The 13,770-nt window shown below is 37.8% G+C and overlaps 1 protein-coding gene across 1 annotated transcript in view; it reads left to right on the top strand.

Moving 5' to 3' along the window:
• Positions 1-13,770, top strand: part of LOC126456165 (Down syndrome cell adhesion molecule-like protein Dscam2) — a 358,605-nt gene that overhangs the window by 262,628 nt on the left and 82,207 nt on the right. The window contains exons 17-19 of the mRNA XM_050091919.1: positions 2,201-2,386; positions 8,843-9,015; positions 10,039-10,159. Coding sequence (XP_049947876.1) covers positions 2,201-2,386; positions 8,843-9,015; positions 10,039-10,159 — 480 coding nt within the window. The remainder of the gene's footprint in view (positions 1-2,200; positions 2,387-8,842; positions 9,016-10,038; positions 10,160-13,770) is intronic.

Here is a 13,770-nt window from a genome sequence, read left to right on the forward strand (position 1 = left end):
CTTTTGACTCCCAGGATGTATTCCACAGTCGGCAATGAAACATCAGGAAATAGTTTTGCATCCTGATCAAAGTTCATTAGGTGAATAAAACAAAGAAAAAGTCTTTCAGTTCTTCTTTGGAGATAAATCTGTGTGTGTCACTATTGTTTCTTTACCAAACATTGATCTATCTGTTAGTTTTGTGACTCTCTTAATCCTGTGGTGCCTTTTCCATTACAATCCCATAACAATATACAATCCTGCTTTTACAATTTATAGCTGGGCTTTCCGATAAATCAAGTGTCAAGACAAAACTATGTCACATTTGAACAGAAACAGGCACAGCTCTACTTCCACATACTTCATTTACTTTTTCCTTAATGTAACTGACATGACAAAATTGAAGTATTTTACTTCAGACAGACTGGTCATTAGTAGAAAAAGGGGGAAATTTTGCATTAATCAGTTAAGTAACTACACTGCAATTAATGAGAAACTGAGTTTGCCAACAAGATATTGCTACAAAAGTACATAAAATCCACAACTGTTGATTTACTATGGAATGCATTACGCATAAAAATGCTAAGCTTCTGAAAACATTGAAAAATATTCCATTAATCATGTAGATATACAATGAAATTAGTACATGTGACTAACTGAAGAAGGATATATCTGCAAATATTATGAAGAAGCACACATGTAGTTTACAGTGGTCAATACACCACAATTATTGGGTGGTCTCATAAATGTTTGAAAACATACCATTTATCTTAACATACACAAGTTCTGATACAATCTGTCAGAGATAATGCAAAAAGAACATGATATAGTGACTGCAGACACCATCTAGCATGTATTGTGTTAGTGTGCGAGTGTCAACCAGAGTGCAAGTGTCAATTTGTGTACCAAATAGTTCCATGTGCTATGCTAGGGGCACTGCGTTTTGTTCTCACAACATGCAGAGCTTTTATTCCTTGTTTTGTTACATTTTTTGTATGTTGATTATTCTATGTTTTTTGCCTTTAGTCTTATATGGGTTCATGTGTACAATGTACCTCATAACACAAGCAAACAACAAGTCACTAAGCACAACTGATCTGTTTTCACATTCCTAGTCTTGCAAGCCCTGTGTTTAGTGTTCATCCTTTTGAGCTCTGTATTTAGCATTCTATGATCAAATAAATTTCCGTAGTTGTGTTGAAGGATTCTGGTGATGTGTTATTCCTGTAGCAGGCGTAGTAGAGTCTCAAGACCTGATTCTCATACACAGTGGCAAAACTGGTGATCCTGACATGATCAGCTGCATATGCATACATAACACAAGTAAACAACACAGTGGATGAAAGCCTGGAGACTGTAAATCCTAACATGTCCAGACTAGACATGAGGTTACCATCACTCTGTGGTGTCACATTCCTGTCATATTCCTGTCCTATTCCCTTGCTTCCTCTCCCTCTTCCTCTCTGCCTTCAGCCACCACTCCCTCCATCCCTCTTTTCCTCCCTGCCTTTTTCTCCTCTCATCCACCATCAATAGAAGTCATTTAAGTTCAAGGCACTAGTGTTTTGTGTTTTAGCATTGCCAACACTGGCAGTCTAACAGTATAGTACCTTTTTGTACTGTTGCTGTTATGGAGTGTGCTGTGTCATGCCAAATCAGTAAGAACATATGTACTGCCTGAACTGCAGGAGGAAAGTGCCACTTGTTTCCCTTGCACCCCCTTCTCTCCCTGGCTGTCTATATGTTGGGTTTTAGTAGGTGGAGCTTGCTTCCTTAGCTCCCCACTCACCCCTGAAATCATGGTCACGATATCACAAACAAACTATGGTACAGAAGGCCAATGCATCCAGTGTGTGTGTGTGTGTGTGTGTGTGTGTGTGTGTTGCTCTGAAAAATACATTGCTCAAAAGCATCACAATGTTTTCAATCCTGTTGATTACTCAGTGCTTCAATTGTGCAGTGAGTGGTTATCTTCACTCTTGTGATTATTTGTTTCCCATCCATAAATTTCCAGTGATATGATAACATACCTTCATGTAATAAAAAAGTAAACAGAAATTTTGAGATAAAGAGCTATAGAAAGTGAACAGAGAAACTGAAATAGAAAGAGAATTGAATTAAAAAAGATTTAACACAGTAATTGTTTTCATCTGCTAAATGTGGTATATAAAAGTAATTCCATGTTAAGTCTAATGACAATAATGATATTTGCTTCTTACAGGATATTACTTGAATTACAAAAGGGAATTTGGAGAATGGGAGAAAATAAAGTTGTCAGCAGAAGAGAATGATTTCACTCTCGATGGGCTCCAGTGTGGAACTAAGTATCAGTTCTATCTCCAAGCTTTCAACCAGCTTGGTCAAAGTGCACCCTCAGAGACTATTACATCACATACACGGGGCACAGGTAAATGAAATCAATGGGTATAATAGTGGTTCTTGAAGCCATATTTTGAAAAATTATTGTTTTACACCCAAGTTACAGGAAGGATAGTACAACATATTAAGGTTTACCATTTTAGAAGCAAATATACTAGGTTGTATGTACAGTTAGTGAACACACACACACATTCTACTAGACAGATGTCAAAGATAAGCAATGAATAAAGCAACTAAATATAGAATTGTATGTTTGTCAGGACAATGGCAATGTTGAATGGCAGTAACATGTAATTATAATGTTATATTGAAATAAAACTTGTGAGTAAAAGCAATAACTTCACTTCAAGAGTTATGACATCTTCCGCTCTGTCACTACTGCCTCAGATTTCATGACAGGAATATTTACATCAATGTCAGTAAATAGAAAATGGCAAAACATAGTTTAGAGTGAGACTGTATGCCTGCAAGCAGTGAGAGTGTAGTAGCAGACGTAGAGCTGATAGGATGTGCCTGTAGCTGTAATAGTTTTTGAAATATGTGGTAATTTAGCTTAGTCTGTGTTTTTCACTTACTCTTCTAAGAGGTGAATTTTACCAGTAATTTCATTAAGTAAACTAGTGTTTACTAACTTACTATAAGTTTTTTGGTGCAAATTTTAATGCATAGCTTTGTGTGAAATGACTTTCTTTGGTAGCATAGCAGCAGAAATTAGATTGTACCCATTAACTTTCTGCATTAGTGTTAAATTACTTGTGATACAGAAAAAATTGGTTAAAGATGGATGTGGACTTTATCTGTTGTGTACAGATGCTGGGGAAATTGGTCACTGTCTGTAAGTCATTAGAAACTGTGTTGTTCTTGGCTGCTGTCCTGGAGTGTGGTTGCACAGGGCACTGGAGACGAATACTTTAGCACCTCTAGAACACATAGCACCTCCTGGGATCCCTGTTGCTACTGCACTTCCTGATTTTCATATCCCTGTTGGTCAAAATTTGCTGATGGTGGTTGGAAAACAGTGGCAGGATCACAAATCTCTGGGCAGAAGGCAAAAGTGAGACTGACACAGTTCTCTGGTTTCGATATTAGTGAAAGGCTTAAACCAGAGGCTCAGACAGTTCTGTGACAATCTTGGATGTGGATATTTTGACCTCCACTATTAATTGGAGAAATGTAGGACCCCCAACCCTCCCCTCTTAATATGTCAGGTATGCACTACAAGAAGTAGCGTACATGTGGTATACGTCTCTCACGGGTCCAAAAAGATTCACTCTCAGTCCAGACAGGGTGACATTCATCATAGCAGATCAGAGAAAGAAAATGTTAATATAGCACTAGTTAACTACAGAAGCATATATCAAAAGTCCTAAAGATGGTCTCACTTATAAACAGTAACAATACTTATATGGTGCTAGGCACAGAAAGCTGGCTGAAACTAGATATCAACTGCAGTGTAAATCTTAACTCCAGCTGCTGGAATATATATTGCATAAACATGTTACCCACTGGTGGCAGATAATATCTTGTGAGATTAGTACAGATTCAGAATGTGAAATAATTTGGATGCAGATAGGAATCAAACTTGGTCATCAGATGCTTTTATAAAGCCCCTGCTTCAGCAGCAGCAGTGGGGGAACATTTGAGGGGAAACTTGGAGAATATTTTTATACATTTTCTGGTCAACTTATAGTTTCACATGAAGATTTTAACTTACCAGCCATAGCAGCAGCAGTGGGGGAACATTTGAGGGGAAACTTGGAGAATATTTTTATACATTTTCTGGTCAACTTATAGTTTCACATGAAGATTTTAACTTACCAGCCATAGACAGGTAGACTCAAGTGATTAGGGGGTGAAGTAGAGAAAGAGAATTGAGTGAAACTGCTCCAAGTGCTTTATCCAAAAGTTAACTTTAGCATTTAATCAGAGAAGCAACTCATGGAAATAATATCTTAGACCTGTCAGTGACAAAAAGACCTAAACTTTTGGCTCAGTTAGCAGAGAATAGGAAATCAATTATCATAAGGCCATTAGAGCATCACTGAACACAGCCATATATAGGAATCCAAAGTTCTTCCTGGTTAACAAGAGTAACAAGACACAGATTTCAGATTCCCTAGCAGGCCAACACAAAAATTTGTTCTCCTGCACTGACAATATTGAGCACCAATGGACAGACTTCAAGAACATTGCACAATACACTTTAGGTAGGTTTGTGCTGAGCAAAATTGCGGTGAATCGAAAATATCCACCAGGTTTCATGTTAGAAACCAGCTACAAAATCAAAGAAAAATTCACTGCACATTTAAACATCTCCAAAGCTTCAATGACAAACAAAAATTGAATGAAACGGAAATTAGCATATGAAGAAGGGCCATGTGTGAAGTGTTCAACAAATTCAAAAGTAAAATTCTGTGTACCGACTTGACAGGAAATCCTAAGAAGTTGTGATCATATGTTAATTAGTAAGTGGACTGAAGCCATCTGTTCAGATGCACTATGACCATAATGACATCGAAACAGAGGATGACACAGAAAAATCTGTAATACTAAAATCTTGTTCCAAAACAGTTTCACAGAGAATATTGCACTTTATTTCTACATCTGCATCTATATCTATACTCTGCAAATCACTGTGGGTGCATGGCAGAGGATACAACCCACTGTACCAGATATTAGAGTTTTTTCTCTTTCCTTTCACATATGGAGGGCAGGAAGAATGACTGTTTCAGTGTTTCTGTGTGTGCAGTAATTATTCTAATCTTATCCTCATGATCCTTAGATGAGCAATATGCAGGGGATTGTAGTGTGTTAATAGAATCATCATTTAAAGCCAGTTCTTGAATATTTGTTAACAGACTTTCTTGGGATATTTTATGTTCATTTTCAAGAGTCTTCCAGTTCAGTTCCTTCAGTATCTCTGTGACACTCTCCCATGGATCAAACAAACCTGTGACCATTCATGCTGCCCTATCAGTCCTATTTGGTTTGGGTCCCACACAGTTGAGGAATATTCTAGAATGGGTCACACAAGTGACTTGTAAGCAATTTCCTTCCTAGACTGATTGCTCTTCCCCATTATTCTATCAATAAACTGAAGTCTACCACCTGCTTTACCCACAACTGAGCCTCTGTTATCATTCCATTTCATATCTCTACAAAATTTTATACCCTGGTATTTGTATAAATCAACTGATTTCAACTGTGACTCATTGATATTATAGGATACTTCATTTTGCATTTTTTGATGTGCACAGTTTTACATTTCTGAACATTTAAAGCAAGTCATCAATCTTTGCACCACTTTGAAATCTCATCAGGGTCTGACTGAATATTTATGCAGCTTATTTCATATAGTACTTCATTACAGATAATTGCTTCATCTGCAAAAAGCCCAAGGTCACTATTAATATTGTCTGCAAGGTCATTAATATACAACATGAACAGCAAGGGTCCCAACAAACTTCCTTGGGGCACACCTGAAGTTATTTCAGCATCAAAAGATGATTCTCTATGCAAGATAACATGCTGTTTCTTCTCTAGCAAAAAGTCCTTGATCCAGTCACAGATTTCACTTGATACCCCATATGATTATGCTTTTGACAACAAACAAAAGTGTGGTACTGAGTTGGAAATTAAGAGATACTGCATCTACCTGATTGCCTTGATCCAAAGCTTTCAGTATGTCAAGTGATAAAAGCGTGAGTTGGGTTTCACATGATTGATGTTTTCAGAATCTATGCTGGTTGGCATCAGAGAGGTCATTCTGTTCAAGATACCTCATTATGTTTGAGCTCAGACTATGTTCTAAGATTCTACAACAAGTTGGTGTCAAGACTATTGGACGAAAGTTTTGTAATCACTTCTACTACCCTTATTGTAGGCGTATGTTACCTATGCTTTTTTTTTTTTTTTTTTTTTTTTTTTTTACACACACTTTCTGTTGTTTGAGGGATCTATGATAGATTACAATATTACAAACAGAAGAGGAGCTAACTCAGCTGCAGATTCATGTAGAATCTGAAAGGGATTCCATTGTGCCATGGTGCTTTGTTCAGTTTTAATTATTTCGGCTGTTTCTCCACACCACTGACATTAATACTTATTTCTTTCATCTTTTCCGTGGCACAAGTATTAAATTGAGGCCAACATCCTGAGTTTTCCTTTGTAAAGAAACACTTAAAAATGGAGTAAAGCATTTCAGATTTTGCTTTGCTAGTCTCAATTTCAGTTCCTGTCTCATTCACTAGGGACTGCACACTAACTTTGGTGCCACTAACAGCCTGGGTTTTCTGAAAGATCATTTGACAATATTCTGCCATAGTAGTCATTGAAGACTTCGTGCATTGCTCTCTTGACAACCAAACATCTTTCATTCAGCACCTATGTAGTCCTATACTTTGTTTAACACCTGTTATGCAGTAGTCTCTGATTCTTTACAAGTTTCTTTACAATGACTATATACCATGGAGGATCCCTCCCATTATGAACTGTTCTACTGGCTACATATCTGTCCAGTGCATGGTCAACTATCGTCTGAAACTTGAGCTATAGTTACGCTACATGCTCCTGCCCTGTGCTGAAAGTTTCAAGTTCCTCACTGCGAGATGACACTACTGCTTTTGTACCTAGTTTACTGAAAACATATATCTTGCTTTTTATTTTAATTGCTCTTTGATCTTTGTAAAGATTTTTGCCACAACTGTGTCATGGCCACTGATACCATTTTTCATGTGAACACCCTCAAAGATGTCCGGTCTGTTTGTTGCCATTAGATCAAATATATTTCAATCATGAGTGGGGTTCCTCTTTTAAATTTTTGTAGGAATGAACAAAATGAAATATATCAAAAGAAATGACCAAGACACAGAAAAGCAGCTCAGATCACTAAACAAATGAAAGGAGACAGAACATAATAGTGTAACAGTTCAATTCTACACAGAGTATGTGAGTGACTTATCCCTTTTCCAGCAGCAATGTACTGTAGGTCTCCAAGGAACAAAGCATTCCTAATGATTGAAAAAAAGCACAGGTCATTCCTGTTTTGAAGGCGGGTTGTTGAACACATGCACAAGGCAATAGGCCTACATCTCTGACCTTGGTCTGTTACAAAATTTTGAAACATGTTTTATGATCACAATTATGACATTTCTAGAAACTGAAATTTTCCTCTGTAGAAATCAGCATAGTTAAAAAAAGTTCCTTATCATCATCTAATGATCCAAATATGACCATATGGAACTCAGATAAACTGTGTAACTGGGTTGAAGAGTTTCTTGCAAACATAACACAGCATGTCATTCTGAATGGAGAGAAGTATTCAGACATAGAAATAACTTTGGGCATACCCCAAGGGATATATATAAAATTAGAGAGATTTGAGCCCACATGCAAACTTATCAGCAATCATTCTTTCCACAAACCTTACACAACCATAAGGTGGCTTGTGGATTAGAGGTGTAGATGTAGATGTAGTGCTGTACTGCTCAGAGTCCATGCTTAGCCAGTAGCTTGTGTTTACACTTTTATGGAAGAGTTTAATTAGTGTTGTCATTGTCTGAAAGATGCCAGGGTTCATGTAATATTTATTTAATTCATACAGTTTGCTGCAGTTTTAGTAATTTGGCTTTGTACTGCCTGTGGGACCACTGTCATATTCTTTGATTTCTTCCTGAAGTGTACTTTATTGTTTCCTGAATCAGTCTTTCACTATGGAGTGGAGTGTCAGTGTTTTGAAACTTTCTAATAATTTAAAACTATGTGCCAGCTTGTGACTTGAAACCAGAAACTTGCCTTTCATGTGAAATGCTCTTACCAACTAGGCTAGGCAAGCATAAATCATTACTTGTTCTCACGGGTATACTTCTGCCAGTGCATTTCCTGCTGTTTCAAAACAATGCACATTCCACTACAGAGTGAAAAAGCCATTCTGAAAACAATACCTTAGGCTGTGGCTAAGCCATTTCTCTGTAGTATCCTTCCTTCCAGAAGTGCTAGTCCCATCAAGTATGCAGGACAGCTTCTGTGAAATTTGCAAGCTAGGAAAGAGATTAATGGTGAAAGTAAAATGTTGAGGGTTTTTACTACTTGAGCCATCCGACTATGAATTTGATAACCTTTGTTCTGTGTTTTATAGCTTTTTGATGCCTCCAAGCAGTAAAGCACAGTTGAGGATGGCATAAAGCGTTCATCTAATCAACATGAAAACACTAGAAACTCCAGTCTGATTTACTATTATTTCCACCATTTATCCCAATTTGTACTTACTATATGGCAAAGAGGAAAAATGAAAACCTGCTGTTAATAATCGTAAAAATTAATATTTTTAAACTTTAATAAATTCTTCCAATGATTATTTTGTAACTATAATATATGAATTAAAATTTGGAAATATGTTATCTCTTCCTGCCAATAGAAAGCTGCTGCTCTATTAGTTATGTAGATAAGTATAACAGATTTGTTTGTTTTCATTTCGTTCATACAGCACCAATAGCTCCAAGCAAAAGTCATTTGATCAGAGTCAACTCTACATCCATATCATTGAATGTTGGATCATGGGGGACAGGTGGCTGCCCTATTACTACTCTAGTTGTTGAATACAAGCCAAGGCAGCAACATGAGTGGACATTGGTCTCTAACAACCTGAAATACCAGCAGGTACACTATAGCTTTTTTTCTATTTATTCTCACAATATTTTTGTCAAACAACTTCTGTAGCTTATTACAAAGATCCATTAACTATTGTCTCTCTCTCTCTCTCTCTCTCTCTCTCTCTCTCTCTCTCTCTCTCTCTCTCTCTCTCTCTCTCTTTCTCCCCCCCCCCCCCTCCCCTCCCTCCCCTCTCTCTCTCTAACTTTTCTTGCATCCTCGCATCCCAACACCACCACAATAAAAGCCAACAGTTGGTATGTGCTCTTAATTGAGTAATTTCCTTTATTCACATAGACTTGTACTAATTTTTCCATAGCACTGTCTTCCTGCTACAGCTCATTGCTTTGCATTCTGATGTAGGTGTGTATTTATATTACAATTATCTGGAATTATTATTCCTGAAAGTATAATTCTCTGTAGTTATTCAAGAAAAGTAGTCTCTGGGTACTGCTGTAGCTTTGTAATGTACAAATTGAGAATAGGCTCATTAATCAACTTACTCTTTATATGTCATCAGTTTTCTGATATATTTACTCAAAACAATGTTTCCTTAATCTTCTGGAATGTGTATAAGAAGTATGGTTCCCTTAATTTCTAGCTCTTTTTTTTCCTAAGTGTCGATCCAGAACCATTTTTCTGTTGTTCTACAAATTTCCTCCTACCTGTTATGATTTACATCAATTTATACGTGATGATTTCCTGCAGATTCATGCCTTGTTTTAAAAGGCAGAAGTGTGTGGAAATCATAGTGCATGTGACTAGTCGTTAATTCGAATTAGACATTATGAGCCATTTTCTTGTCACATTCTTAAACAGTGAGGTTCTTTCCTCAGGATAGAGAGTATCAGTGTTGACTGGATGACTATGATAAGTACTAGCTTAGTGTTGTGTTGTGTTGGCATTGCCACAAATGATTATGGAACCTGTAGTTAAGTTCAGCTGAGATTTTTTTCTGTATGCTATATTCTGCAAAAGATTCAAACCATGCACATAAAAATTAAGTGTTGTGTTCTACACATTTCTTTCTAGATTGACTTCCCTGTGCTTGACCTCAGCCCTGAGACATGGTACACGCTTAGAATGACAGCACATAACAGTGCTGGATCCACTGTATCCACTTACGATTTTATCACTCTTACTAATTCAGGTGGTGAGTTTGAGTTTTTATTCTATTTCTATATTACATATTGATACATCTCTACAAGCTCTGTTTTCAGAGCTAACGCATCTTTCAAAATTACTTCAGGTAAACAATTTTTCTCCAAACAATAATTTCTCTTTAAGAATTCAGTGTGTGTTATAACTATAAATATGTCTTGCACATTCTACAGCAAGGAGATATTTACCTCTTGCTCTTTCTTTCTTTTTTTAAATGTACTATATCATTCTCTTTATCCAACTTATTAGTACGAAAAAGTTACATTAACACTTAAAATTATAAAAGATTATTGCAGCAGTTTACTGCAGCTATGTCCTCTCAAAAAGGATACTGTATTTTAGGATTAAAGGAGACTACTCATTAAAAAGCAGAGGTGTTGAGTTGTCAATAGGCACACATGAAAGAAAGAAAACTTAGTAATTTTCAGAGCTACCCTTTGACAAGCTAGTGTAAAATACACAAACATACACAATACATACACTTTCATACACATGGATAATCTCTATGTGTGTGTGTTTGTGTATTTTGCTCTAGCTCATCATAGGATACTCAAAAAGGTAGCAAATTTTCCTTCTTTTCGGTCTGCCTTTTGAGAAGTCTAAGCTTTGGCATTTCATTGAGTGGTGCATTTTAATCCTTAAGTATTTACACTCCGCAAAAACTTTCCTTCAACAAAAGATGGTTTATATGATACTTGTACATTTACACACACACACACACACACACACACACACACACACACACACACACACACACACAGTGCAGAGAGAGAGAGAGAGAGAGTATGCAGTGGTCATGCTCTTGTACCCATGCTAATATTTGCCCCTTGCAGCATGCAGTGGATGGAAATACGCATGTGGGGCAGTGGCTCCTGAGATACATAGCAAGGAGACAAATCAGGATGGCATGGCTGCTCATCAGCATTTTTTGCAGCATTGGGATGAGAGTGATTTGCTGTACTGTGTCTCATCTATACACTGTTGTAAACTGTGATAGTTGTTAGTGGTCCCTGCCATTATGGCAATTGACTCTGGCACTGAAGCTTTTCTCTAAATCAAGATGATAAAGGAGTCACAGTAAACAGCACTGATTTTCACTGTATGATAATGACAATGTATAATACCATCTATGATTACCAGAGAAACAAACAAACAAAACATTTTAATTGGTTATCACAATGCCCCCACTTCAATTAAATGTTTAACACTTCCACTATATTTTGTCTATAAGATAGTCAGTACCATCAACAGAAAGTAGATCTCCTAGTTTATTGAAGCTGTTTCTAGTGAGTGGCTTGGTGAGAATATCTCCTTGCTCATTTCCAGAGCTGACATTTTCCAGGTTAAAGATGCCCAAAATGAATGTTTCTCATATAAAGTTATACTTCGTAGCTATTTGTTTTGTTTACTTGTGATGTTAAGTGTTTATGATCAACCAAATGATATTTTGACAGTCCATATATATGGTGGTAGTTATTTCTTTTAGACTCATAATATTTTGCAAAATTGACTAGATCCACATGATTTGCTTTATAACTTGACAGGAAGGTAGATAGGTAGATATTCTGCTTATACTGTTGACAAGGCCCCCACACTCTGCCTCTGAAAGTTCCAAGCTGTGATGGTTTTACCAAGTTTAACAACAAAACTTGTGGTTGAGTTTTCTGTAGGATGGGGGCGGTGGGGGGGGGGGGGGGGGGGGGGGTGAGCTGCTTCTGATTATATCCGTGGCTTTCAATATGTCTCATAAGCCCCACTAGTCATACTAAATAGCTAGCACCTGAGGGAGCTCATCAATCACTTGCTGGGTTCAGGCTTGGTGACCTCAGTTTCCTGGGCCGGAGATTGGTAAGCACATCCAGTCCTCTGTAGCCATAAGCTCTGTACATGCTTCAGTAACCCTGTCATGGGTGTGATGGTGGAACATTGTGTGTCATAGGAAATGGGGATCTTCGTTTCATTGTCTGGCTCATGAGGACAATACAAACCTCTATTAAAAGAACATCAGTCTTAGGGCTCGTTGCACACCAATAAAATGCATTGATGTTGAGACAGAACAGTGATTAGTGTGTGACCTCTAGGAAACCTACCACATCCAAGTTTTAAAAGGCTTACATAGGCAAGCAAGCCTCTGTCTGAGTGGACAAATGATTCCCTAGTGACTTGTGGGATCAAAACTGCTCACAATAACAGTAAATTCAAACTCCCAGTGGAAGATGTTGGTCACTGGAGGGTTTGCCTGCCCACTCCACTATGAGACCTCATGTGGACAGCCTACGTGATACATCTGTTTCAATTCATAATAATCTATTCATTGTTACAAAGAAGGAAGAGAGCACATTTGAGAGAATATCCCCAATTCTATACACAGAAGAGAGTGGAGGGAATAGCTAGAGCTCCAAAGTCTATTAAAAGGTTATGAAATGGTGTCCTGCTAATAGAGAAAATGATGTCCAGTCAAGTACCTAATTTTCTGCAAAACAAAAGACTTGGAGAGTTTCCCATAGTTGTTCAAATGCACAACACGCTCAATTACAGCAGAGATGTTGTATCAAGTAGTTTCTTTATGTATCTAGACCCTAATGAACTTGTAGCGTAATGCCAAAGTGGAGGTATAATCAAGGTGCGAAATGTATTGAAATGAGTGAATGGTGAATTAGGCTAAACATTTACCTAGATGCTCACCTTTAATTCCCCTACATTACCTGAATACATAAAGGCTGGATTCTTGTGTGATAGAGTACACTTTTATATCCCCTATTCTATGCATTGCTTTCAATGCCAGAGGTTTGGGTACACAGTTCCAGTGTACAAAGGGAAGCCAACCCATGGAAGATGTGGTTTAGATGCTCATGATCCAGGCTTGCCATTCACTTGTTGTGTTAATTGCACTGGTGCACATCTAGTCTTTTCAAAGGAATGTGCTCTTTATGTATAAGGGCATACGATTCAGGAGCTTCAGGACACAAAGTGGTTGCTGTACGTAAAGCCAAAAAAGGTTTTCAAGCCTATCCAACCTCCAGCATGTTCAACCTCATTCTCTACCATTGTCAAGCAAACAACTACCAAGTCTAATGCCTCAAAACAAACAGGCAGTGCAGATTTTAGAATGTCTACCATCATATAGCAGCTAGTAACCAAGTCTGCTGCCTTGACACAAACTCACAGTGCAGATGCTAACTCATCCTCTTGTGATTGTAACTGCACCTGCCAAGGCACTGCTGCAGTTATTAGCTTGCATATTCACCAGTTTTGAGATCTAAGGGGAAGAAGGTGTCTTGTGGTGAAGTCTGGTAACAAAACGTGTCTGTCTACTTCTTTGCCACCCTCTCCAAAGAGAGGAAAACCATTGTGTGGGAAGGCCAACCTAAAAAGCATGACATCAAGCCCTCTAATCATAGTGGTACAGTAACTTCTCATGGTGAGGACTGTGCGATGGTGGTAGATATATCTTTGGGTGATCCACTGAGCCTTACTCATACAAGAACAGCCTCTGTGCATCTGCTTTCAGGAGATGTATTTTAAGGCCTTGGACAATTCTGTGTTGCCAGGATTTAAACATGATAAGAAGGATGACCCAAGTGTTGACTGCGCAAAGGGTGA

This window comes from Schistocerca serialis, chromosome 2, assembly GCF_023864345.2.
Source record: "Schistocerca serialis cubense isolate TAMUIC-IGC-003099 chromosome 2, iqSchSeri2.2, whole genome shotgun sequence".
NCBI classification, from domain to species: Eukaryota; Metazoa; Arthropoda; class Insecta; order Orthoptera; family Acrididae; genus Schistocerca; species Schistocerca serialis.